This window comes from Balaenoptera acutorostrata, chromosome 9 (genome assembly GCF_949987535.1).
Source record: "Balaenoptera acutorostrata chromosome 9, mBalAcu1.1, whole genome shotgun sequence".
In the NCBI taxonomy this organism is placed as follows: Eukaryota; Metazoa; Chordata; class Mammalia; order Artiodactyla; family Balaenopteridae; genus Balaenoptera; species Balaenoptera acutorostrata.
The window spans coordinates 52,954,016-52,981,666 of record NC_080072.1 but is presented as its reverse complement, the minus strand read 5'-3'; the positions used below and the strand labels follow the sequence as shown (position 1 = coordinate 52,981,666).

At 54.9% G+C, this 27,651-nt stretch overlaps 1 protein-coding gene across 4 annotated transcripts; it reads right to left on the bottom strand.

Annotated features, from left to right (window-relative positions):
• Positions 1-92: 92 nt before the first annotated feature.
• Positions 93-22,750, bottom strand: P2RY2 (purinergic receptor P2Y2). Of its 4 annotated transcripts, XR_450268.2 has the most exons (4): positions 22,328-22,575; positions 12,562-12,844; positions 4,339-7,603; positions 93-3,685 (listed from the first exon to the last, which is right to left on the bottom strand). XR_450268.2 is itself a non-coding variant. In XM_007173697.2 (3 exons), the coding sequence occupies exon 3, from the start codon at positions 7,597-7,599 to the stop codon at positions 6,469-6,471; it is 1,131 nt and encodes a 376-aa protein (XP_007173759.1). In that variant the 5' UTR covers positions 7,600-7,603; positions 12,562-12,844; positions 22,651-22,750; the 3' UTR covers positions 93-6,468. The 4 variants fall into 4 exon arrangements, 3 of the variants coding, with proteins under 3 accessions (XP_007173759.1, XP_007173758.1, XP_007173760.1); XM_007173697.2 differs by lacking the exon at positions 22,328-22,575 and adding an exon at positions 22,651-22,750 and having other exon boundaries at positions 93-7,603; XM_007173696.2 differs by having other exon boundaries at positions 93-7,603.
• Positions 22,751-27,651: the final 4,901 nt, after the last annotated feature.

Sequence of the window (27,651 nt, the reverse complement as noted above, 5' to 3'; positions counted from 1 at the left end):
AGGTGAGGGATGCTCTAGGAAAATCACTCAGAGAGACTGGAGTGTATCAGTTAAAGAGTCTCAGCAGGAAAGATGGGTCACACTCAAACTGGTGACTTTGGGATTGTTTAATGAAGAGACTCTTACAAAAGTGTGGTCTGGTGTTTGGGAGACTCCATGCAGAGGGGCACTGATGTCAGGTTGTCAGGATCAGAGAAGCAAGGACAGCAAGAGGGGGCTGTGGCAGTCCTGGGGATGATCCACTGGTCCCTTTCCTCCTCACCTTGCCCCACATCCAGAGGAGAGGGGCATGCAAAGGAGAGGGAGCAGGGTCCTCCCAGCACAGGGGAAGAGGAGGAGGGAGCAGTAAATTAAGTAGGCGATTGGAATTTTAAACTGGACTGAACTTTAGTTGTTATCCAAAAGTGACTCAAAGTTTTGGAGTTTACCAAATATGCAGTTATGGATGGAAAAGGGAAATTAGACATCATCAAGCAGAGAGAGTCGATGGGAGAAAAATAAAACAGTTGCACGTTTGTGCGTTACTGCATGCTCACTGTTCAGTAAACTGGAAAAGGAGGTACTATCAGTTCCATTTTACAGATGAAGAAACTGAGTTTGCAATCACAGAGCTAGTGGTGGCTAAACTGGGCCAGAACCCTGATCTTCCTGCCTCAGCTTCCCTGTGTCCCCCGACCTCCTCCTTTCCCTGAAGCTGCTACTTGGTAACTCTGAGTTCAGCACACACTAAAGCCACAGTTGGTACAAACAGAACTCAATCGGGAGCTCCAAGGTCAGAACCCAAGGTACACCCCCTCTCACCCACATCACTCAGGCTTCTCCTCAGGATGTCCACCCCAGGCCTTCCAAGATGAGCTGTCACTCCCAGGAGGTAGAGACCAGTGCTGATGGAGGAAACGGAAGAAGCCACAGAGCCCTGGCCTCACATTTAGTCTCTATGCTGACCGCTGCATGACCTTGGGTGAGGCACAGCCCTCTCTGGTCTCCAGTCTCTCAATGCAGCCAAATAATCCCTGGGGTCCCTGCCAAGAGGGAAAACTGTTTCCAATTGGTCAGGTCTCCCAGGGGGCTCACATGCTGTTTCACAGTGGCTTTTAGGAGTAACAGGCCCAGGAAGTGATGTCAAGTTTGGGAGGTGAGGAGCAGGGCAGGGAGGCCCAGAGGGTAGAAGCAGGGGAGACACTTTGGGGCAGGCGGATGCCCTGCTGGACAATGGTGCAGGGCAGCCATTGTGCTGGGAGTGGAAAATCCTTTTCTGACTTCATCTCCAAGGGCTGAAAATAGTCTCAGGTGAGCCCCTGGGGGCTGACTCGGTCTGGCCCATTGTTCTTGGCTGGGACAGGGCTGAGACTGGACACCTGGCTGAGCTGGAGCCGAGACAGAGGCAAGCCCTACCGAAGAGGCTGGAGTGGCTGGGCAGAGCCAAGGCCTGTTGCATATGGGGAAACTGAGGCCCAGAGAGAAAAAAGTATTCACCATGTCACATGGTGCATCAGGACAGAGGAGGATGAGTTTGGCTTCTGGGGCTCATTTCCCCCACCCTTCACCCCCCACCTCAAGCACATACCCCTGGGGAAGGTAAATGCATCTTTCATCCTGCAGCGCAGTGACTCCTGGCCAAGTTCCAGCCTCTACCCCACAGGAGGCAGAAGCATCAGACATTCAACTGGCTCCACTCCAAGGCAATGTGTGGTGCCAATGGAGTCACTTCACCTTTCTGGTCACTTGATACTAGGGGAGACCCACTGCCCCACTCTAGTCCTCAGAACTGAGGACTCATGGGGTCTTGGGAGTGCCTGGGGGAGTAGCTGTTATTTGTGTCTTTGATGAAAAATCTGGGTGGCTGCTGCCCTAAGGTAGGGAGAACTGGAATGTGGGAAGCAAGGTCTCCAGGTTCTATAGAGTGACCCAGAGAGGGCAAGCAGTTGGCCTCAGGTCACACAGCAAAAACTGTCCATCCATTGCCTGCTCTGGCCCAGCTCCAGGCCAGTCCTCCAGCCCTGGGTCTCTGACTCTTGGATAAACCAAGGAGAGGCTGCAGCACCCTGTGGTGGGCACCACCAGTCAGGGAGAAATGGCTAAGCCTGCTGCCATGGGTGGGTGGGAGCCCTCGAGCCCATAGGGGCGGGCTCTGGAAAATCAGAGGCATCCTCCTCTTCCTCCTCCTGCCATCACTTCTCCTTACTGCCCTTCCACAGCCCATCACCTGGACCAGTTTCTGTAAACACACACAAGCTCAAGAGCCTGAGAGCCACCCAGTGCCAAGCAGGGCAGAGGGTGGTCCCACACCTCACCCCAGGATGGACCTGCTCTTTCCTCCCACACCCTGGGGAAGCCTGAGCCACAGGGGACACTCTATTGCTCACTGGCCGGACACACTGTCCTTTCCTTCAAATCACTTATCCCAATGTGGTTACTTATTAAGTTATGTCAACTCCCTGAGGGCAGGGTCCAGCTGGCTCGCCTCTGTATCCCCTTGGCACAGTGCCTGGCGTGTAAATGCTTATCATGTGCCAGGCCCTGTTCTAAGTGCTTCATGTGTATTCATTCAGGTGAGCCTCCCAATGCCCTACATGGGAGGTAGTATCTCCTTCTAGAAATGAGAAAATGGAGGTGCTGCAAGATTGATTTGCCCAAGATGCCACAGCTGGAAGAAGTGGAGACAACCCTCAAACGCAGGTGGTCTGGGCAGAGAACTGGTGCTCTTAACTCCATCCTCACCAGACTGCCTCTCTCATCTTGAATCACACAAAGGGTCGCTTACAAACTCTCCTGCCCCGCAGGGGTTGCAAGTGGCATGGGATACTGGAAAGGGAACTAATCTGGGCATCAGATGGACCTGAACTTAATCTTGACTCACCCATTTACTGCCTGTATGACCTGGAGCAAGTCCTCACCTCTCAGAGCCTGTCCTCTCATCTGCTAAATGGGGGTAATAATGTCTATTTCACATGGTGGTGGTAAAGAATAAATAATAATGGATGTGAGAGGGCCCTGCCTGGTGCCTGGGACATGGGTCAGTACCTTAGCTCCCTTCCTCAGGGGCCTGACTCTAAACAGATCAGCCCAAATCTGCCTTGACAAGGGTGGTGGCAGAGGGGTAGCTTTGGTGGCCTGACCTGGACCAGGATAGGAGTAACTGTGTCTGGAGGGCACGTTGGCCAGGGCCTTTCCTAGCCTTTGGAGGGTGAGAGTGTCCCTCCTGGGCCCTGGGACAAATGCCACCCGGGGCAGAGACCCCTATGTGCCAGGGCCCCTGCCCCCGTTGCATGGAGCTCACTGAGAAGAGCTGTTGTAGGCCAGTCAGCAGGCATTTACTCCTCCCAGCTGCTCTCCCCGCCCCCCTCAGCCCCAGGTCCCTGGCCTCAGCTCCCCAGCTCCATCAGAGGTGGGAAGAGCTGGGGTGGTGGGGGTGATTGCAGAATTCCCACAAAGGCACTGACCTGCACTAAATGGAGCAGAGCCGCAGGGGCAGCCCGAGCCCCTGGCGCACGACCAGGCACCACGCTGACCTGCTGAGTGACCATGGACAAGGCCCTGCCCCTCTCTGGCCTGGAGTCTGCAGCTGGGCTGGATAATCCCTGGGGTCCCTGTCAGGTCCTGTGACCTTTCACAGCATCCTTCAGGAGTCAACAGCCCCAGGAAGTGATGTCAGGGTGAGGAGGTGGGGAAAGGGCAGCAAGGCCTGGAGAGTAAGAGGAGATATTTTGAGAGCAGGCAGGTCCCTCCACGTCACTGCTGGACAATGGTCTGGGGCTGGGAGTGGAAAATCCTGTTCTTACTTGGGCTGAAAATAGTATAAGGCAACAGGGTCAGGAACCTCACCCACCAGGCGGGGGGCCTGGGCACTGAGAACAAGGCCAGATGTCCACACCAAAGGGCCAGACGGTTTGACTAGGGTCCTCAGGAGGGGCCCTGGGCCTGTCCCTGGTTCCCTTAGGGTCTTCATTCCCCACCCCCACCAGTGCCTGCCACACGATTAGATGGTGAGTCAGGCCCTCCTGTCCCCTAGGTCCTGTGTCCTTGGAAATCTGTAGGCAGTTGGTTTAAGGAAGGTGTCCTGGAGCTAGGCCATAGTGTGGTCTCTATGTGCTGTGGCGCCCTCAGTTCTTGGGGTCTCCAGGACAGCTGCTGGAGGGGTGACTGGGCAGGACATGAAAGGAATGGGGACTATAGGGGAACTTGGGCCTGTGGTGGACACAGCCCCATCCCCAACCACAGGTAGACACTCAAGAGCCCCCAAAGTCACAATGTATAAAACTCCCTGCCTCTGAGTCTGAGCAGGGCTGAGGGGGTCAGAGCTCAGCATTAACACTCCTGGCCAGTAGAGTATCTCACCTGGGTAGAGGTGCCTTATAAACTGGGATTGGGTTCAGCCTGAGCAGCAGCTGGTAGGCAAGAGATAGGCTCGGGCCTGCAAGAAAGGTTCAAGGACAGACTGTAAGAGATCATCACAAAAATGCTCATAAGGACCTGGGCTACATTAACAGGAGTATAGAACCTAGAATGTGGGAGGTGAGCATTTCACACTACTTTGGGCAAGTCACCCACATTGCACAATGCAGAGGAATCATTTGGGTCATGGCTTGTGACAGGTCCCTGTCACATGGGGGAGCCCATGTGAGCAACCTCTGGGGGGTGCCGTTTTGAAAAGGCAGAGTGGGAAGAGTGGAGAAGTCATAGGAGGTAGGTGTAGGTGGGGTGGGGAAAGAAGGACCTTCTCTCAGGCAGAGTGGGCCCAGTGGGCAAGGGCTCTCCCAGAGGGAGAGGGAGAGAGAGAGAGAGTCCTTATCCTTGAGGTTCAAAGTGAGGTCTGTCAGTTTTGCCCTATTCCTGCCCAAAGGCTAGGGCTGGGCCCTGTCCAGATGAACTCCACAAATCTCCAGAGTGGTCCTGGCTAGACCCAGAACCTGTCCCAGGTAAGACTCATCTCCCCCACACTAAGCTCTGACCCAGCCTGAGCACCAACCATTATGCCAGGTAGCTGGATTTTCCCAAGAGGCAGAGGACTGGACAGGAAGACTGACTCTCTCCCACGCTTATCCCCAGTGCAAAAGAAACCTCATGGTCAGGGCAAGGAGGGAGCCCTGACTTGGCCTTCTTGTGACCCGCCCCCCCTCCCCATTCCTGCCTTGAGCCTGGGCACCAACTGCCCAGCCGGCTTCCAGTTCCTGCACCCCCTGCTCTCCTGCCCCCATGTCTTTGCCTAGAATGCACCTGCACCTGGATGTTCTTCTCTGATGAAGTGCTTTTCTCAGAAGTCCACCCACTCCAGGAAGCCTTCCCTGATGCCCTGGTCCACTGCCCCAACCACTCAGCATTATCCAGTGGTGTGCTAGAGAAACTTGTACCTGCTCTCAAGAGCCCTCTGTTAATTTTTCAGGAATTTTGCAAGGAGGCTGACATCACATTGGTAGTCTGAAACTGGCTGTGGCAGGAGTATTCGTACCACAGAAACTGGCGATGCTACAAATAAGGGGTTCCTCTCACCCCCGCACCCCCCGCCGAGAGTCAGCTAAATGGTTGAACATTTACCAGCACATGACTGGTCATCGCCATTAAATCCTAAACTGGGGGATCCTGAGGACTGGGACCCCACCTGATTCCCCTCTGCACCCAGAAAAACCAGGCATAAAAGCCAGTTAACTTTAAAGTGGAGGATGACCTGGGGTCTGGAGAGGATATTCCTCATATGAGACCACCACTGAGGCAGCTACTGGGAAGGCAGGTGGCAGAAGAGAACAGGTTGGAGAAAGGACCCTAGTGTGGATGGTGAGAGCCCCCCAGGCTGTATCCCCAACCTCCAACTACACAACGGGGTCCGGCTCAGCAGGTAACAACACCTTTAGTACAAGTCCCAGCCTCAAACTGGCTCCCGGCCTCCAGATGGGTTTATGACATCAGTTCCCAGACGTTCATCCCTTGGGCTGGGCGTCCTCCTCAGAGCTGAGCCCACGGTGGCACTCAGACCACTCCGACTCATCGTGGGAACCTCTGGCTCAGCCCTGACTCCTTACGAGGGTCCTCTGGTCAACTTGCGACCCTGTCCCTCCCAGGTAGCTCAGGCGCAGGCTTGGCTGTGTGACCTTGGTTAAGTCACTTTCCTCTCTGGGCCTGTTTCTCCACTTGATTAGTCTGGAGTCCAGCCTAGGTACCTTGGCAGGTACAGCCAGGTATTTACGTGGGATTCAGGCCAGGGGCAGCACTGGCCCCAAACCCTTGCCTTTCTTAAAACCTTACTCACCAAATCTCACATACAAATGGTGACTGGGGATGTGGGGACTGCTGAGCTCTCTGGACCACAGAGAACAAACTGCGCCCCTGTCAAATGACAGAGCACTGGGGTCACGGTCCCCTTGACCATCCGGCCTGATTCACTGATGGTCCATATCTGGGGAGACTGTCCCATTTGAACAAGTCTACAGTCCCACCCGACACAAACTGGCACAGGCCCAAGGGGTTCAGGTCCTACAGCCGGATGTCCTTAGTGTTTTCACCACCAGACGGTGTGGACTCTGTCTGTCTAGAGTTCTCACTGTTGGCCGAGTCTTCTGTCCTCTTAGTGTCAGTTCTGTTGAACCTGTGCAGGCCCAGCCTGCGGCGAGGCTGGGTGGTAGGGGTGGGGTCTGTGGGTGCCTTGGCATCCCGAGCAAAGCGCACGAGCCTCTGCCCAGCCAGGAAGTAGAGCACAGGGTCAAGGCAACTGTTGGCGCTGGCCAGCGGCCGGGTGACCTTGTAAGCCATGTTGATGGCGTTGAGGGTGTGGCAGCTGAGGTCCAGCGAGCGGAAGGAGTAGTAGAGGGTGCGGGTGACGTGGAAAGGCAGGAAGCAGAGGGCAAAGACAGCTAGCACCACGGCAATGGTGCGCACCGACTTGCGCTTGGCCCGCGGCAGGCCTCCCGTGGTCCCGTAGGTCGGCTTTAGCAGCCGCCGAGCCATGAGCACATAACAGACCAGGATGATGGCGAAGGGCACCGTGAAGAGCAGGCTCAGCATGACGGAGCTGTAGGCCACGAAGTGGCTGAAGAGCTCGGGTGCCGAGGTGTCGTGGCAGGTAATGCGGCCACCACGTGCACTGGTGGTGACGAAGTAAAGCACGGGTGCCTGGCAGGCCAGCACCAGCACCCACACGGCGACGGCCACCCTGCGGGCATAGCGGGCCCGGCCCCAGCGCAGTGAGCGCAGTGGACGCAAGACACCCAGGCATCGGTGCACACTGATGCACGTGAGGAAGAGGATGCTGCAGTAAAGGTTGGTGTAGAAGAGGAAGCGCACCAGCTTGCAGAGCACTGTGCTGAAGGGCCAGTGGTCACCACGGGCGTAGTAATAGACCAGCAGGGGCAGGGAGGCCGCGTACAGCGCATCCGACATGGCCAAGTGGAACATGTATGTGGTGGAGGCGTTCCAGGTCTTGAGGCGGCACAGGAAGATGTAGAGAGCCACGGCGTTCAGACACAGCCCGAGCACGCACACCACGCCGTAGGACACAGGCAGTAGCACGTACTTGAAGTTCTCATTGAAGCGGCACTTGTAGCCCAGCTCATCCCCATCCCAGGTGCCATTGATGGTGCCATTCCAGAGGCCCGGGCCTGTGGCCATCGCCCTGAAGGGAAGGGGGTGGTGGGGAGAACGGCCATCAGGACCCAGCAGGGAAGCCTGACACCCCCACCTGACCAGGGCCATGAGGGACCCCAAGTGCCCATAGACTCCCTCGGTTGAGATCTGCCCAACTACGTTCAAGGCTTTTATTGCATCTGATCTGCCTCTCTCCCTGGACCCAGGGGGCCCAGAACCTTGGAACCGTGGAACCTTAAGAATTCATGAGATCCATGACTGTCAGGATCATATAATTCTAACACTTTGGAACAGGGATAGGCAAACTACCCCCTGAAGGCCAAATCCAGCCTATCAGTCTGTTTTTGTAAATAAAGCTTTATTGGAACACAGCCATGCCCGTCTGTTTAGGTAGAGTTGAATAGTTGTGACAAAGACCATATGTTCCTCAAAGCCTAAAATACTTACCAGCTTGCCTTAAAAAAAAAAATCAGTGCCCCTGTTTGAGAACCTCAGGAACACAGAGTTCTAGATCTAGGATTCTGAGCTCTAGAATCTGAGGATCTGGTGGTCCCAAAGGGGTACCATCTGAGATTCACGGAAAGGGGCCTTTGAGGCTGACTGGGTCCACCTCACACCCAGTGCCCACTGCCTGTTTGTGGCCAGTGGGCAGCCCACACCTTCCTGGTAGCATTAGGAAGTTCTTTCCTTTGGCTCATCTTTCTTCTCTCTGGGGAGGCTCTGGCCCTATGCCTGGTATTTTGGTATTTGAGGGAGTATTTCCAAGGGTCTCCCTCTTCAGTCATTCATTCACCTCTCAGCAAATATTTTTAGGCACTCTTATTCTGGTACTTCCTGCATCTGTAAACAGAAGTCCTGCTCCCTGGCCTATGAGGCTACCAGATGGGGCTGTGACCCTCCTGAAGATTCCAGGGAAGTCTGGGGTGTAGGTGGTAGTGTGGGCATCGGGGGACTCCTGCTGGGGGGCAAATTCAGCTTCCTCCAGGCTTGCCCAGCTTCTCTTCACACATCATCACTACCTTGACCTTCTCCTACCTTGTCCCCAGTGAGCATATGACACAGCCGTGATGCCTGACCGCCCAGACAGTGAGCACCTGGAGATCAGGATGCCACCTTCCTCCTCTCCCCACCTCTCCAATGTGACCAAGAGCTCTCTCTCAGACTATCCAAGTCTGGAAGGCAAAGGTGTGCCCAAAGGTCTCAGGAGGTAGGCTGGAAGTCATAACGGGAGTCCCAGCAGGGCAGGTTTGGGACAAACACAAAGAATAACTTTCTAATAGTGTGAAGGGGCAGGGGGAGCTGACATTATTCAAGCCCCACTACTACTATGTGTGCTTTATTCATGTGACTTCATTCTATCCTTACAACATGGTTCTGGGAGCCAGGTTATCATGCCCAGGTTTCCGATAAAGAGGCTGAGACAGATCATTCAAGTAACTTGGCCCAGGTCACAGGCTGGGGATAGGCTGCAATTCCTATCTGGGTTCATCCCACAATGGAAGGGGTTGTAGGAGGAGGTAGTGAACTCCCTGCTTATGGGGGTGTGCAAGTATCTCTCTAGCAGAGTCTGCAGAAGGGCTTGTGCCCTATGTGTGGGTGTGTCTGGGATGACAGAGAGGGCAGATGACATGTGTGTCCTCCCCACCCTGAGAATCTGGGGCTGTAAAATCCCTTTCATTTTGGAACCTGGGGTCCTGAGAGGCTGGGGCTCAGAGATTCTGCGGGGCCGGTGACATCTACTGCCTTAGACACTGAGCTTCTTGCCCAGCCTGGTCTCCCAGAAGCAGCCTGAGGCCCATGAAGTTACGATTAGGGGGGCTGAAGGACACACTGCTCCCTCAGCTTCCTTCTTTCCCCATAACCCTCCCCTTCCCCCATCTTCCCTGCCTCCTATTGTCAGCAAAGATGCTACCAGGAGGCAGGGAGCCTGCACTTGTGACCTCCCTCCCACGGACACAGGTTCCTCCCCAAGGAACCGGGGCAGATCCAGGGTGAGGAGGTAGGTATGGGGTTGGGATGCGGGGCGCTGGCAGGGCCAAACTTCTGGGACCCCTCTTGCCTGGGGCCAGGACTCAGGGCCCAGCGTTAAAGCACTTCCTGCATCCCACTCCACTCCTTGCAGCCCAGTGTCACCTCCACCCTTGCTGCTGGAGCCATTGCATCAGCCTCCCTGTCTCCAGCCTCAGTACCCCCAGTCCAGAGGGGTTTTTGGAAAAGACAAAGTCATTCTCCTGCTTGAAACCTCCTGTGGCTCCTGTCTGCTCTCAGGAGAAAACCCAGCTCCTCGGTCTGGTACCAGAGGTTTTCATAATCCAGCCTCGGTCACCAGCCGCATCCCCTGTGACCTGCAGTTTCCTGAACGCACCCAACGCTTTTCCCCTCCCAGCCTTATGTTGCTGCTTCAGTCTGGAATCCATTCACGCCCCTCGCCTCCACCTGTTGAAATTACAACTCTATCCTTCAGCGCAGCAAACTCCAGTGATTAAGAAGAGCCCGACCTCTGGACACAGAATGCCTTTGTTCCCTCATCTGTAAAATGAGGTGATTAACAGAACCTATATCACAGGGCTGCTGTGAGGATTAGGTAATTCGTGTAAAATGCTTGGAGCCATGCCTGGCACACAGTAGGTACACTGTGTGTTACGAGCTTCGAGGCTCAGCTCACCTGCTGTTTTTTCCTGAAATCTTTGGGGAGCTCTCTCAGGCCAGGGGTGGAGGAGAGACAGAAGGTCCTGGAGGCTGTGAAGCAGGTGAGTGTGGTGGACCAGGGGAATGACTCCAAGGCCCAAGCTGGGGTCAGGCTTGGGGACCTCGTGAGGGGAGAGGTCTGAGAGCTGTTTGGGAGGGAGGCTGGAGAGACTGGCCCAGAGGGAGTCTGGATGGAGGAGGGGCCAGGATGCCTCAGGCTCAGGGGTCGGGAGGAGGGGGAACTCAGTGTCAGGCGTGGTAAGTGTGAGATGCCACATCATGGACTGTGGGGAAGGGCGAAGGCTGGGACCACCAGATCTGGTGCACTGGGAGATGAGCAGGAGTTGCTGGCTCACAGGAGCTGTAGGAGGAGCCTGGAGGCCCGGGTGTGAGACTAAGGATCTGTGGAGGAGCCATTCCCCCTGGGGACACCGGCTTGGGGTGTCCAGCCCTGCCACAGAGCCCCAGATGACATCAGGTATTTCCTGCCCTCCTGAGGTTCAGACCTCTCATGGGCTGAATCCCCTGGCCTGGTAGAACTGTGGTCCTCAAACTCCCCCCATGAGGTGCTCTGCCCCACTGGAGACAGGAAGGGTGGCCCCTCTGTACTCCATGCTCAGGGAACCCCCCCCAGCCCCACCTCCCCACTGCTGCTCCGCTCCTGCCCCGGTGCTGAGGCCTGGTGGGTCTCTCCTCAGAGTCGGGGTCAGGGCCCTCATCTTCCCTTCATGGTCAACATCTCATTGCTCTACACAGTTTCTTGCTAATTACTCATGATGGAATCTCTGACACTGATGAGAGGGGCGGAAACTTCCCTAAGTCTTTCATGAACCAAGGGAGCTGCCCTTTCCACCTGTTTTAAGACATCTTGACCTCCACCCTCACAGGCCAGCTGGGGACTCTATCACTATGGCTCCCGTCCAGACTGACCCTGGCTGTCCTCTCCCTCCGCAGGCTGGCCCACCAACCTGTGAGTACCTCTTTCCTGCCCCACCCCCTCTGACCAGTCCCTGCTTATAGAGACAGCCAAGTGCCCAGCCCTCTCCCTCGGCCCTCTCCACTGCCTCTCCTGACCCCTGATGCCCTTGGGGCCTCACTCCCATCTCCCCAGGACCAGCTCCCGCCTAACTTTGTCCAACACCACTCACCAGCCCCTCTGTGTCCAGTTCTGGCTGGCCCTGCACTCAAGAGCTCCTAGTGTGGAGGGAGATGTGAGCCATGTAAGTGCCTGCCAGGCTTTCCTGCCTTTGTGTATTGCTGTTCTTTCTGTCTAGAAAGCCTTTCCAGACCCACACACACTGCACTCTATCCTGCCCATCCCTCAAGGCTTTTCTCAAATGTCACCTCAGCTCTGAAGCTCTCCCCCTCCATCACTAATCCCCCAGGGCATTCCTCACACCCTGCTGGGAATTTGTCCTTCCACTCTCTACCCCAACACATTCCAGGTGCTCCTGGAGGACTGGGTCCATCTGATTCCTTTCTCTGGCCCTATCATCCAGCAAGAGGCCTGATCCAAAGCAGGTATGACATGAATGAGAGAATGAATGAATGAGTGAGTGAATGAATGAATGAATGAATAAGTGAAGCAAGCACAAGAGCTATGGGAGGCCAGAGGGGGCTAAGCTTTATGATGGTGGCTCTCCTTTCCCTTACTCCTCTGAGGACTTTTCAGAGGACAATGACATTGAAGGATTTCTCAGTTGCTGATCCTAGGTGGCCAGGGGTCATACCAGCCCTCCAGGGGCCCAGCCCACCTGAGGCCTGCTCCTGCCCTAGGCAGGCTCCTGGACTGTCTCTCTTTCAAGAGCCCTGCTCTACTCTGGACACATCAGAGAAATGCCAGAGGGAGGGGAACCGGACCCAGGCGTTCTGGAGACGGGTCAGCTCTCTGACCCACATTCCTTTACCTCACCCATCTCTGGCTCAGGTCATGGGTCAGTCTGGATCAGGAGCTCCTGATCCTAGGTCACCACCCCCCTTCACTTTGTAGGGGTCAAGTCTGGGCTGAGCAACTTCCCTGCAGCATCCTCATTTCATCCCTCACCTCATTCCTTGGCAGATGCCGCCCTAGAGGTTAAGCTATTTGTTCAAGGTCACACTGCCAGGAACTGGAAAGATTGGGTTTGATACCCAGGGCTGTCTGGCTCTGAAGCCTGAATTCATCACAGCCTGGGATGGAGGGAGCAGGGCACAGATCCCCTTGATTTACCCCCAGTTCAGTGTATACACATGCATGAGTGCACCAGTCCCAGCCTCCCAGCCTCCCAGCCAGTGGACCCTGCCCTTGCACGCCCATACCTGACTAGCCCCTGCTCTCGCTGTCAGGATGCTCAGCGCAGGCTCAGGTTCCTCACTCATGAATGCACCCGCCTGGACCCCTGGACTGAGCTGCAGGGAACTCTGTGGGAAACAGGAAAAACAGGTCCCCTGGCCTGGAGCCTCGCCCAGCTTCCAGCATTTCTCAGGGCAGGCAGTGCCCGGGCTCCTGAGACAGGGAGGTGGAGACAGCTTGGGCTCTGGGTCACAGGAAGTCAGCCAGGCCGAGCCTTCCCCGGGCTGCCTCTTCTGCTGCAATCTTGGTCTGAAAGAAGCAAAGAGGTGAGCTGGTGTGCTTGTCCCGGTAGGCAGGAGTGTCCTCTGCCCACCCTCACCCCCTAGCCGTCCACCCTTAGCTCACGTGTTCTAGGGACGGTTGTTCCCAGCCTTCAGGCCCAGGTCCCCTTTCACGGGAGGGTGGCTCTGCCAGGCAGGGTCTCCCCCATACCCTGCAGAGCTGAGCTGAGCCTCCAGTGCCCCCTCCCTTGGTCCTGGTCTGGAAACAGTCAATACCCTCCTTGCCCAGTGTACACTCGACAGTACTCTGGCCAACCTAGTTTAGCTCAAGCTGGGTCTCTATCTGGAATACCCTTCCTCCCTCATCCCACCTCTAACCATTCCTCCCGAGGTGTTGTAAACACACAAGGACACACACAGGCATGGACACACCTAGATACACAGATACACAGAGATTACACAGTCATACTCAGATGTATACACACACACTCTCTCTCACACACCCAGAGTCTTAAACAGTCAGGGCCTGGAACAGCCTTTGGAAATCACCTCTGCCAACCTCCCATTTGACAGAGGAGGAAACTAAGGCTCAAGCCCTCACAATAAGCCACGGACAGAGCCAAGAGCAGAACCCAGCTCTGGATTCTGGCCCTAGTTTTATGTCTTGCTTGGAGCCCCTCCCACAGAGCAGGCACAGTGCTTCAGTGAGGGGATGGTGACCTGGTGGAGGAACGCCTCTGTGTGGGCAGGTCCCAGCAGAACCTCAGACTCATCTCAGAGAAAAAGAACATCCCCTTCCTTTTTCTCCTGGTTTCATTTCCCTGCAATGGGGGAGTGGGGTCTGAGACAGCTGAGCCAGGTCCCCAAGTTGGAAGTACAATGCAAGCATGGGGGAAAGTGGGGAGAGGAGATGGGTGGCTGCAGGAATAGGGCAGGGGGAGGGGGCACTGGAAAGGCCCTGGACCCCGTTTTCCCAGTGCACCTTGCCCCAGGAGTCTCAGGCTGACATTGGCCAGTGGGCTGGTAGCTGTTTGCCAGTGTGTTCTGGAGTCTAGTGACAAGGTGAAAGAAAGAGCTTCACCTTTTCACCCACTCCACCCAGGGTCAAACCCAATCTTCTCCTCCTAGGGAGATATCTTCACTCAAAAGACTAAGGTAGAACAACCCACATTCTCAAAGCCACTCTCCCATTTCTGAGAAGGGTCTCTACCATCCATCCTTCCAGGCTTCAAAGCTCCAGTATACCCTTGACAACCTCTCTCTTTCCCACCCATGTGAAACCCTCACTCACCAAGCCCTGTCAGTTCGACCAATGCAGTGGCTTAGACGTACCACTCTTCCCGACCCCATGGTTTTGGGCCTGTGTTTCTCCTCTAGACCATTGCACTAGCCTACTTACTGGTCTCCCTGCCTCCACCCCTGCCCCTCCTGTCCATCTTTCATACTGCAGTTATGGGTCTTCCTAAACCACACATCTGACCACATACTATGGAGCTCAATAATCCTTCCATGGCTCCCCATTGCCCTCAGGTTGACATCTAAGTTCCTGAGCCTGGCACTCAAGGCCCTGCTCATCTGGTGCCTGCCGCCTTCCACACTACTCTCCCTCTCCGCCTCCACCCTCATCCTTCTGTCTCCAAAACAGCAAAAGCAGTCCCATGGTCATATCTTTGCTTAGGGATACCCTCCCTTATCTTCTAACAGCTATGTCATAACAAGAGTTGAATGCTTTCTCTGTGCCAAGTTCCATGTTAGATGGCTCCATCAACCTCTTCTCGTTTAGTCCTGAGAATTTCAGAGAGGTGGAATGACCTCTCCAGGGTCACATAGCTAGCAAATGGCAGAGCAGCCCCGGTCTGTCTGACTTTAGGAGCTATGCCCCTGACTGTAAGCAGATAGGGTAGGGGTTCCCCAGAGAAAGAAAACCAGGCATGGCTTTCTTGGCATAAGAGAAGCCATATTAGGCCTAGGATTTAAGCCTGGCCAAAAATGCTTGCCCTTGAACAGGTCTCAGTAATTAATGATCTTAAGGACAAGAGAAGTAGCGATAGCAAATACAATAAATCAGTTGTAAAGATTCCCAGTTCTGTTTCAATGGTAAAGATTAGCCTGAAGCACTTTCTTGAGCAGTTTTGCAAAATTTAAACCCCCCTTGAGGGCTCAACCACCAGATCAACTGGAACCTAAGGAATGATGATGATGACCTTTTCTGACTTGAGTCCTCAGTCAACTAAAGCTTGGACCCTGTCAACCTTTGTCCCAATTATATGCTGAGTTCTCTGCTCATATCCCTTGCAAGTGAATATGCATGTACTCTTAGCTTAAAACTCCCCCAATTTTGCTGTTCGGTGAGACACTGCTTTGGGAAAGGTCCCCGGTGTTCTCCTTACTTGCTGCAAGTAGTAAGTACTTCCCTCTCCTGCTCTTTGGCTTGGTTGTGCCTTTTGGCTTGATGCCCACGAAGAGGCGAACCCAGTTTTGGGGTAACTACCTCATACCCTCCAAAGCCCGGATCCTCTCTTCCAGGAAGCTCCCTGACCAGCCCTCTTTGAGCCCCACAGCTTTGCCTGTCTGATTAATTCTCCACCAGAGGGAACGTCTTACTGGCAGGGCCCAGGATCTACTCTTCCTGGTAGTTCCCCATTATGAAGCAGCCATGACGGTTACTGTACCCATCTTACAGTTAAAAAAAAAAAAAACCAACAAGGCCAGAAAGGATAGCCCAAGATCTCACCCAAGGTCACCAATAAGCCAAGGGCAGAGCCAAGCCTAGCATGCCGACTGACTGCCCTCTCCCTTAACCTGGCTCTGCCTCTATCCCACACTGAGTCTTTCTCCCTGTGGTCCCAGGCTAGTGAGCCCAAAGCCAGGAGGAGTGGCTGGGGCAGTTCCCAGGCTGGTTGCAGAATTTCCAAGGTGGTTGGACAACATTCCAGCTTCTCCACTAGGGTGGCTCTGGAATGTACTGCCTGCTCGACACCCACCTGGCTGGCCCTGTCCAGTTTGGCAGGGGAAAGTGACCCATCACCATTCTGGAAACTCCTGCTGCCTGCCTCTGCTGGGGGTGGAGTGCTATGAAGGGAAACAGAGGCTCTGGATCCAGAACACCATTGAGGGGCAGGGGAGGGCACTGGGCTGGTGGGAGATCCCAGTTCTGCCATTCCCAGCTATAGGATCTGGACAAGCCTCAGCTCCACAACTTAACTCTCAATTTCCTTGCAATCTAAGAACAGTACCTGCCTCATAAGTTTGTCGAGATAACTAAAGGAGATGATTTAGACTCATTTTGTGAAATAATTAAAAGAGATATGATTTTAGCACGTGAAGAAGGCAGGGAGGATGGGAGTATCCCAGGAAGATAAGAGGGGCAGGAAACCCACAGGTATTATGGGCAGAGTAGCAAGGTCACAGACACATGACCACAGATCAAGGTTCCCACACTGAAGGCTATCCTCAGAAGGGAGGGCAGCTTAGGGACCCCCAGCAGGACTTACACCCCACCATACCCCATCACTCACTCACCCTTTACAGGGGCTGCCATACCTACACCTGTCCCTGTGTGGGGCACTTAGGGACTCTGAGGTGGGTCAGACCCTTCCGTGATCTTGAGGAGCTCACTGTCAAGGCTGAGGGTGGAGGGAAGAGGACAGGGGAAGAACCAGAAATAGTCAGTGACAACTTAAGGTGATGAGAGTTGAAGGAACCAAGAGGGCCGCTAATGGGAATGGGGGTGGGGGCGGTGATCAGGGAAGGCTTCCTGGAGGAGAGGACACCTGTCTTTGGAAGATGGGAGGAGTCAAGTGCGTGGAGAGAGAAGAGGAGCAGAGTGAGCGAAAACTGGGGCAATATGTTTGGGAAACTGTCAGTCATCCCTGTGGCTTGAGGGGAGTAGAGAGGGCAAGGCTGGGTTGGAGGACAGGAAGAATCTTGGAAGTCATCCTCTGCCCCCTCCCAAATGTCCTCCATGGGGCTGAAGGCCAATAGGCCCCCAGCCCTGCCTGGTGTGCTTTCTGCACCACAAACACTGGGGCTTGTCTGGGGAAATAGCTGAGGGCTAACTTCAGATGTTATCAGCAGGTGCTGTTGTAGTGTGAAGCCTCTGCAGCCTCCTCTGGAGGCCCTGGGTCTCTGTAGCCCCTTCTGGAATCTCTCTCCCCCTTGGGAGCCCTCAGGATCCTGACCGTGGGAGCCACCCATTGGGGCTGAGCTCAGAGCATCTGAGTGTGTGGGTCTCAGGTCAGCTAGGCTGGTCCTCCCACCTTACAGATCAGGAAACTGAGACTCCTGAAGAGGAAGGGCCTTATCAAGGTCTGGTCTTCTAATTTTCAGTGTGGGGTTGAGCACCCCCAAACCCACCCCAGGGCAGGACTCCAAGACATCTGATCCACCTCTGACACAGCCCAGCCCCGCACAGTTGCTAAACTGAACAAGTTCAGAACCACAATGCCCTGGACTCCACCCCAGCCCATCACACCCGAATGCCTCCAGCCATACTCAAGAGGCAAGAACCCTGGGTTCAGGCTCCAACTTGGAACCATCCATGCTGTGCAATCTTGGTCAAGTCAGTTCCACTCTCTGAGCCTCAGGTTCTTCACTGGTCAGACAGGGAGAATCACTGCTACATAAGACAGCTCATGAGGAATGAGCAAGACAAGGGGGCAGGTGGGTGCTCCGTGAGGCTAGCAAATCATGCACTGTCCTAATGTGGGGGCTGCATCTGCCCATCTTGACAAAGAGACCCCGAAACACTTCTCAGCAGGGGCCTTACCAGGTGACCTAGCAGAGGAGCAGGGGTCATGGTCAGAGGAGTCAGGAAAGGCTCCTAGAAGGTGCTGTGATCAGGTCTGTGCAGAAGCAGGAAGGGTCCAGTTTTGGAGGAAAGAGGGAGAATGGAGACCCCAATGTAGAAAAAGGGACAAAAGTGTTGGCCAGGATATACGTGAGCCTGTGATTCTGATTGTCTCACTCAGAGTGCTTCCAAGATTTGGAGTTCATTGGTTCTTACAGTCCAATTCCAAGAGTCTCTGGTTCCAGGAGTGAATGCTAAATGTTTCTTCACTTCTGTTATTCATTGCTTCTGATAGCTTTGGTTTTGAGATTTTCAGAACCACAGGAGTCTAGACTCTCAGAGTAACACAATCATAAATCACTTTCCCAGGAGCCACAGTGTCTCAACAAACATTTGCTAATACCCCCATATGCCCAACCTCGGAAAGACCCTGCAAACCCAGACTCCGATCAGACTCTGTCAGGCCCTTGAGCAGCTCCAGTCCGGATGGGGAGAAAGACACAGACATGGACCAAGTCTGCTTGAGTGATTAAGCCATGACTAAGGGAAGCCCTGGGGATATGGAATCCAGAGTAACCTCTAACTGGCGTGGGGAGGTAGTCAGGGAGAGCTTCCCTGAGGAGGGGTCATTTGAGCTGGGACGGATGATATGGAGTTTGTCAGGTAGACAAAAAGGTAGGAGAGCACTGAAGGCAGAGGGAGGAGCATGAGCAAAGACTCCGTGGTGTGACAGTGTGGCCTGTCGGGGGAAGGCTGGGGGGTCATGTGAAGTTGGAGCGGAGGGTTAGGTGGCACAGAATGCGGGAGGGCCTGCAGGTCTCACACGAAAAGGCTTGAAGGCCAGGTTGCGGCCTCAATCCTGAGGACAATGAGGAGCCATGGCAGGGCTTAAGCAGGGAAGGACATGGTAGGAGTTGATCTTTGCAAAGATGGTGCCACGTGGAAGTTGGATAGGAAAGGGGGGTCAGAAAGGAGGGATCAAGAAGGAGACTACACACATAATGGTCCAGTGAGGGGAGCTGATCCCTTGGCCCTGGATTTCCTTGTGAGATGGAAAGTATCCTTGCTGGCCCACAGCCCAGCCACAGCAAGACTCCTCCCACAAGCTGAGGCTGGGGAGATTGGGCGCTCAGAAGGCAGCTGTAGCAACACCAGGATCCTCCCCAAGGCAGGGGAAGAGGAGAGGAGAGGGCCCCAAGACGTCTGAGGGAGGCCCTCCTCCCATGCTCCAGGGCCCAGGCAGTGTCATTGTCACCGTGATGACAGTGACAGCGCACCAGGGTAGAGCACCAAGGAGGAAGCAGCTGCCCAGAAGGGCCTAGGTTGCCCACCTTCCCAGCAGGGACTCCAGCTACTCACTGGACCAGACACAACTCAGGCCTTGGAGACGGCATGACAGAGGAGTAGAGGAACCCCTCTGTTCAAGAACCAACTGTATCTCTCCGTGGAGCAAGATCTTCCTCTTCTATTATACACCTACTTTCACCTGGTCATTCATTTCCCAAACACTCACTGGCACCTTCTCTGTACCCAGCCTGTGTTGGGTGATGTGGACAGAGAGAGACAGTGGGCCCAGCCTGGCCTAGTCCTGCAACTGACCTCTAGGATGAGTACAGAGGTCAGGGAAGGCCCCCATAGCCAGTCTCCCAATGGCTGGGAGAGGCCAGACCTGAGGACACAAAGGCAGGCCTAAGAGGAAGGTGTGGGTCAAAAGGTACGCCAGACAGACCCACAGAAGGAAGTTTGGGGAGAGGAAAGATTTCACCAGGGATAACTCCACCTCCCCTCACCCAGATCAGCAAGGCTTCTCCAGCCCTGTGGGCAGCCTGAGCAGATACTATCTTACCAGCAGCTGGGTAATCAGGCCACAAGCAAGAACTGAAGACATGTTTTCAGGATGGAATTCAAACTTCCCTCAGCCTGAAAACTAGAGGACCTGGCCTCACCCAGATGGGGCTTCTGTCTTGAATGGGGAGGGTTAAGCTAGGTAGGGCAGGTAGGCAGGAACCCCAACTTTCACCAGCTTTGTGACCTTGGTCAAGGTGCTCTCTGAGCCTTTATTTCCTCATCTGCAAAATGCGAGTAATAATTCCTCCCTTACAGGGTTGGTGGAAGATAAAATGAAGTACATTTATAAAATGTTACTAGTAAGCTGTCTCTGCAGAGAGGGCAGGGAGAGGAAGGCTGTCAATAGTTAAAATTCCAATAAACAGCACGATCTCTCACTATTACATTAGTGTTCTTGTATCATCTTCAAAATGCATTTAGGTCTATAAGTATCACGCACCTCCCCTGTGCATTGCATTTTACAGCTTACAAGGCCCTTTCCTAGACACTGTCTTAAGAATCCTCATAGCAACCTGCATTCGAAGACACAAGGACCATCATGCCCAATTTACAGATGGCAAAACTGACACCTAAAGGGGCACAGTGGCTCCTCACAGTCAGGAAAGAAGCCAAATCAAAGCCTTCACAGGGTCACCTATGAGGACTCGGTGATGTTCTCACACTCTTTTAGTTGGTCCTTGGAGGATCCAGAAACCTCAAAGCTCTGTGCACCCTGGGCAGGAGGAGGACAAGAAAGGAGGGGCCATAGCCTCACTCTGCAGTCCAAGCTTGGCAACCATTTGTGAGTGTCACCCACTGTGACACCCCAACCCCTCCAGCCAGACCCCAGGACAACCCAAGGTAAGACAAAGTGGGGAGTGATAAGCCTTTCATGCCAGCTGTCCTCCCCCCCACCCCCACATACTCTCAATTCAAGACTTCACTGGTTCTGGCCTCCTTTTAGAGGCTGGCAGGGCAAGAACTGTCCCAAGGTCACCCAGCGTGTTGGGGGCAAAGCTGGGATGAGATCAATTTCAAGTCTCCTGGCTCCTACTAGGGGAGGGAGAGTCCTAACTGTCCTCAAATTCCTCAGCAAGAGCATCTGAGGACTCAGAGAAGTGTTTAGCCAACGGGACAAGGGCTCCAACTTTAAATAATGCCTGGATGGTTCTGGTGTCAATCTCACAAATGCCCTAACCTTCACGTACTCAACACTACTCAATCCATTCTCCACGCTGCAACCAGAGAGATTTTTCTGAAATGCTGTTCTGACCATGCCCTGCTCACAAAACTTCCAAGACTCCCTATTGCCTTCTGGATGAAATCCAAGTTTTCAGCTTGTACGCCCTGAGTCCTGTAGTGTCCCAGGACATACTGTTCTGATAATCTGTGCACCCATTCTGGTGACCTGATTCTGGTTTCCCCTTCTTTGTAATGACGTGGAGCTCCACTGTAGACAGGCTTTCACTGGGGAAGCTGGGGACAGGGGGCAGGGGTTAGGGGCTGCTGCTGCTCTCCCAGTTTAGCTCAGCACTGTGCAGGGTCCTGGCAACACAAAAATGAGTGAGACCCAGTTCCTGCCCTCCAGGGGTCCCCAGACCTTGGGAGAGGGAAGGAGGAGACAGACAGAGACCATAACAGTCCAAGGTGGGACCAGGGCTGTCAGCACCAGGACTGCAAGAGCCCAGAAGAGGCTCCAACTCAGCTGGGGGAATCAAGGAAAGCTTCCCAGAGGAGGGGGCATCTGAGCTGGTCCCCAAGGCTGGGTAGCTCTCCAACTGAAGAAGATGAGAGTAGAAGGGCATTTCAGGCAGCGAGTATAGAATATGCAATGGTCCAGAAGCAAGAAACTGACTACTGTGCACAGCAGATTACATGCATTTACTAGAGGGTGAAGAGTCAGGCAGGAGAGGTGGCTGGAGAAGGTGGCAAGGACCAGTTCTCAGGGGCCTTGAGTCCCAGGCCAAGGGGCTCAGGGTTAGTCCAGTGGAAGTCCTGTGAAAGTTTAGCCCAAGGAGGAGAATGATTGGGATTTGTGTTTCAGGAAGTTCCCTCCAGGAACTGATCCTCCCACCCCCAAGCAGTGAGCCTGCCCAGGAGGATATTTGTGTTGAACATGACCCACACACCAGCTCTTCAATAGTCCTCATGTTCCACATCATTATTACTCCCCCTTTACAGACAAGGCCACTGAGGCTCAGAGAAGGGACATGCCTTGCCCACGGTCACACAGTGTACAAGGCACGATGGAGTATAGCTCTCTGGGTCTCCAGAGAGCTTTTAGGGGGCCCTGTCTGCTCAAAGACTCTCTTTCCCAACCGCTCCCACCAATAGATAGCTGAGACTTTATCTGGTCGCCACCCTGACCCTCAAAAGCTCCCCATTATTCCAGCCTAGATCCCAAACAAAGTGGGCACTTCAGGCTGTGGGCCCAGGGAAGCTGGGGATGCATGATGAAAGGAACAGCTGCCATCAGTCCCACAGACTCCAAACTGGCAGTTCTGGTCCGCAGCAGGGCCTGGCCCTTGGGTCTGGCTCCTGGCGACCCCAAGCCTGACACCTGCGGCCCTAGTTGGGGTGGGGAGAGAGGGAACTGTCTTTCTCCAGACTGACCCTTCGTACCGCAGCCTGCCAGATTAAAACTGCCCTGACAGAGGGCTAACTGTCCTTCTAGTCCACTGCTCTGGCCCCCACCCCCGCCCCACCCCAGTCTCGCCGATGCCCAGGCGAGGTTGCCACCCAGAGCGCCCCTGGAGGGAGGGGGCTCAGCGGGCTTCCAGGGTTGGCCTGTCTCTGGCCCCGGTCCCACGCTGCCGGGGCGCCCACACCAGAGCACAAACACAAACAAGTTCCACAGGTTCAGCAACTCGACCCCGCAGGGGCGCACGCACTCACCCAGTGACACACAGCCTTTCCCAAATACGCGGACGCACATTCACCCGGGTATCCGTGCACATTCACCCGGGTATCCGTGCGGGTATTCGTCCACATTCCCCAAGTTCGAAGCTCCGGTGGAGACCCAGCTCGACCACGGACCTGCCGGAGCGCTCACACCGGCTGGGAACCGCGACTCCTCGGCCAGCCCCGCGCGCTCCGCTCTGCCTGCCCGGCGCCGGCTGAGTCGCCACCGGCCGCGTACCCGGGCCCGCCCGCCGCCCGCCGCCCGCCGCCCGCCGCCGTCTCCTAGTCTCCGGGCCCTGCAGGCGGCCCGCCCTCACCTCGCAGGGCGCTCGTCAGCCCGCAGTGCCCCAGCCGCGACTCCCGGTTGCCAACGCCGGCGTCCAGTCGCCGCGGCGGAGACCCACGTGCCTGAGAGCCCCGCCCGCCCCGCCCGGCTTCCTACCCTGCCGGGTCAGGCCGGGGGCGGGACGGACTCTGGACAGACCCAGGCACAGCCATCACCACCTCCCGTCCCGACAGACACTCCGCCAACCACTCGGGGACGCTGCCGGGCGATAGGGCCGCGGGGTCAGGGCGTCCGCTTCGGGTGCTGCCCGGGGAGGGGCTGGCGGCGACTGTCCTACCGCCTGGGGACCGAGGCTCCCTGGGCTTCCTCATGCGGGATGATGAGTGGTTTTCAAAGACGCTAAAGTTTTGCAAAGTTTGGTATCTTTGTGGCCCCTGTCACTGACCACCGCGAGACCATCCCCGAACCTGTGTCCACTCCTCCCAGGCACCTTGCTCAGAGCACTCGCCTCCTATTTCCAGGAGGAAATCCAGGCATTCAGGGTTCTGACTTTCCAGCTCTGGAGAGGAGGGTGGGGGGAGCCTCCCCTGTGCTCTCTGTGCTTAATCTCAGCCAGAAAGAGTCACTAGAAATTTCCTGAACACTTGGCTTTTTTTGGTCCATCATCTTCAGCTGCTTCCCTTGAACTGCCTTCTCAGACGACTCCAGCCACAGACATCACTCCCGTCTCTACCCTCAACCCCACTCCCATGGCTCCTGTGGCCAGGGACCCTATGTCTGTCCCTTTCCTGGACTGTGAGCTCCAGGAGAGCAGGGACCAGGTCTGTCTGCCTTCTTCTCACTGGTCCCAGAGGTCCCAGGAGTTGTTCAATACTTGTTGGATGTTTGAATGGATGAATGAATGAATACCCCCCTCTCTCTCATTCTGGTCTAGGCGTCAGGAGTGCATGTTCCGGCTCAGCTTCAGCACTGACTCTGGGAGACCTTGACCCAGTTCCAGCCCCTTTCAGGGCCTCTTTTTCTGTGAATTAGAGGCAATTACACTCACCCTCCCAACAACCAGTGACCTTCCATGTATGGCTTTAGGCAGTCAGTGTCTGGACCCAGTGCACAGGAGGTCTGTTTCTGTGGCCAAGGAGCTTGCCCAGGGCCCTGGGACCTTGAGTCCTGCTGGGCTCCACATCAGCTGACTGGGGCCTGGCTGCAGCCTTGCCAACAGCGGGAGCAGGATGGACACACAGTCCTGTGTGGCTCAGCTGCCTCGGCAGTGCCCCAGGGACCTTCACCCGGGAGACACAAAGGCCTCTTGTCCAGCCTCCTCCACCTATTGTCCAAGCTGGTCCATGCAGCTTCTAGGGGGCTAGGAATCTCTGTGGCCCCTACTTGTGGAGTCCGGGCCTTGGGGTCTCAGTGTGGGGAAGGCCCCCTGGACACTGGAGGCCTCAGCCAACCTCCTTCTTGCCTCTCCCATCAGCCCTCTACTGTAACTGCTATTTAGGTCCAGAGAAAAAATTCCTCTGATACCAGTATGAGGACCCAGGGCTCTGCCTCAGTCTCCAGCCGACTGGAGGGAGGGCAGCCCAGAGTGCTGCTCCTGCTCTGGTCAAGTCCCTTACTTTACAGCAGAAGAAACTGCATCCCTGAGAAACAGTGTCTGAGCTACCACAACAGGTGACTTAGGCCTGAGGCACAGAGGAAAGGGATTTGCCCTTGAACACCACAGCCTTGAGTTCAGGTTCCCATCTTGCCTCACCTCCTTTGATGCTTCTCTGAGCCTCCGTTTCCTCTTCTGCAAAATGGCAATAATGATCCCTTTTTCAGTGGCCTGTCTGGTGTCCTTTTTTCAGGGTTTTGCCCATCATCCATCCCCAGTGACCTAGGTTCAAAGGGTTAGGATTCCCCTCTGATAAGGGGCTGGAAGTCTAGGTCTCATGACATCTTTCCCTGACACTCATCACTGGGCTTTGGAGATCATCAAGTCCAGCAGGCTCCAAATCCCCCAGCTGAGTCTCCTCTACTTAGGGCAGCTGAGGAGCCCCCATCCCACTTCAACCTGAGCTCTTTTGCTTTTATCTTTGTATTTACTTACATTTTCTTGTAAGAGTTTGACGAACCATGATCCGGGTAGGAACTGAGGCCCAGCGAGTCCCATAGCAAGCCCCACACAAGGCTCCGTTACAGATGGGTGGAAGAGCATGCAACCAAGCAGCCAAGGCGGGCTAGTGGCGAAGGCCCAGACACATAATGGTTCCCACAAGGAGGGGGAACCATGAGAGGAAGCAGGGAGCAGGATTCCATTAGCGGCAGCAGGTCAGGATGGGGAGAGAAAGCCCAGGAGCGCTTCTCCCCAGGCATTAGGAGGCTTTCTGCCTCTCCAACCCCGAGGAGGCATTTGGCTCTCTCAAGCCTTCTCATCTTCCCTCTCTGACTGCTCTCATCTCCCCTGAGAAAACCCACTCTGAGAATTTGTGCTGGGGGTGGAGCCCCGGCCCCGGCTCAGGTCTTGTCGCTAAGCTGGGACATGACACCTCCAAGCCCTCCTTCACAGGCGCCATCACCGTCCCCCAGCCATTGCCTGCCTTACACCCTCTGGTGGCCACCACCACCCTCAAGATAAATCCTGGCTCTGCAGCCTACCACACCAGGCCTTTCCTCCCCGCCACCTCCCCTCCTGCCTCTGTTCCAGTCAGACTGCAGTGCTGAGCCCTCACTCGCCTCCTGCCTGGCACTTGCTGCTCCCTCTGCCTGTGCCCCTTGATGCTTCTCCACCCTTGGTCCTTTCTCCTAACTCCCCGCCATCGCTCCTCTAAGTCCCAGCCCAGGTGCCCCATCAGGTACCTCCCTCTGTCACATCACTTACCGCAATCTTATCACTGTCGATATCTATCTCCTCCTCTAATGGGGATCTACTTGAGGGCAGGGCTAGGGTCCATCCTGTTCACAGTTAAATGTCCAGCACACAGCACTGTCTTTGTCACCCGGGCAACCTCAATGAATATTTATTGTGTGAGTAAATGAGTAAGAACTCTACTGATCGCCTTCTTTGTGCTTGTCATTGTCTTTTTTTTTTAATATAAATTTATTTATTTTATTTATTTATTTTTGGCTGTGTTGGGTCTTCGCTGCTGCGCGTGGGCTTTCTCTAGTTGTGACGAGTGGGGGTTACTCCTTGTTGCAGTGCACAGGCTTCTCATTGCAGTGGCTTCTCTTGTTGCAGAGCATGGGCTCTAGGCATGTGGGCTTCAGTAGTTGTGGGTCGCAGGCTCTAGAGCGCAGGCTCAGTAGTTGTGGCACACGGGCTTAGAGGCTCCACGGCATGTGGGATCTTCCCGGACCAGGGATCGGACCCATGTCCCCTGCATTGGCAGGCAGATTCTCAACCACTGCGCCACCAGGGAAGCCCTAGTCATTGTCTTAAAGTATCTAATTTAATCTTCACCAGAACCCTAAGAGGTAGGTGTTATCATTATCATTTTACATATAGGGAAACTGAAGTGCAGAAAGCGGAAGTGAATGTCCAAATCACACAGTGAGTCTGCGGTAGGTCTCCTGGCCCTGAAACTGCAATGGGCTGGGAAGGAAGGCCCTGCTGAGTTCCCGGAGTGATGACTGAGCCATGGCACTGGGACCCACGCTGCAGCTCTGGTTACACAGGGCTGGGCTGGCTCCAGCAGCCTTGTCTTGCTAGCTCTCTGGACTGCTGCGTCGGCTTGGACCATCCCTGCCTCCCTCACCGACCGGGAACTGTGCTCCTCAGATTTCCAGGGCAGGGGCCAGGCCTCTGATGTCAAATGCGGCCTGGAAGCTCTGGCTCTTGGCATGCCAAGATGCTGGCACCCAGCGGAGGCAGCCCCGGAGGCAGGAAGCCTGGTCCAGGTCTAGGCAAGCCTCTGTTCTACCTTTCTACCATCAGGACCAGCTACATAATTTGAGGGACCCAGGGCAAAATGAAAATGCAGGCCCCTTGTTCAAAAATTGGTATGGGGGCTTCCCTGGTGGCGCAGTGGTTGAGAATCTGCCTGCCAATGCAGGGGACACGGGTTCGAGCCCTGGTCTGGGAAGATCCCACATGCCACGGAGCAACTAGGCCCGTGAACCACAACTACTGAGCCTGCGCGTCTGGAGCCTGTGCCCCGCAACAGAGAGGCCACGACAGTGAAAGGCCCGCACACCGCGATGAAGAGTGGCCCCCGCTTGCCGCAACTAGAGAAAGCCCTCGCATCGAAACGAAGACCCAACACAGCCAAAAAAAAAAAAAAAGTAAATAAATAAATAAATAAGTCAGGGGCTCTTTAAAAAAAAAAAAAAAGCAAGACTTGCTAGATCTTTAAAATAAAAAAAAAATATTGGTATGAATCTCAAGATGGGATAGTAGAGCATTAAATCAAGTACAGGGACCTTCAAAGCATGGGTCAACGCTTGTGAAGCCTGTCCTATCCTCAGACCTTGGTTTCTTCCTCTGTCAAATGGGCAAATGATGGCCACCTGGCCAGGCAGTGATGAGGATGAGGTGGGAGATGTAATCAGGAGTTTCAGTGAATAGCCTGAGGTTGCGTAGGGGTCCGTGTGGACATCATTTGTTGTTTACCTCTCAGCACTAACTAGCAGACCAATTCTTGTCAGGAGTTTGATTCCTCACACAGCTCCTTTTCATGAACTAAAAACTAAGGCTCAGGCAAAATGGCTTGGTCAGGGTCACACAGAGACTCAGTGGGGGAAGCCAAGATCAGAGCCCCGGCCAGTCTCTCTGCAAAACTGGTGCTTTTTGTAACACAGGCAGAGAGAGAAAGGCAGGAGGGAGGGGGTTGCTGCTCAGGACAAAGAGGGCCACTGTGCAGACACAAAGACCTGACCACAGAGGCCCCTGAAGGAGCTGGGCCAGATGGGTGGATAGAAAAGCCTCTTGGCAACTGGGGGAGGTGCCAGGAGCTGCCTCCCAGCCTCTCCCTGGTCGTGATGGGGGTGGGGAGGTGGCATGCAGAAGCTGGGAAATGGGTCAAGGAGGAGAAACAGACTCAGGGCCAGGCCCCTT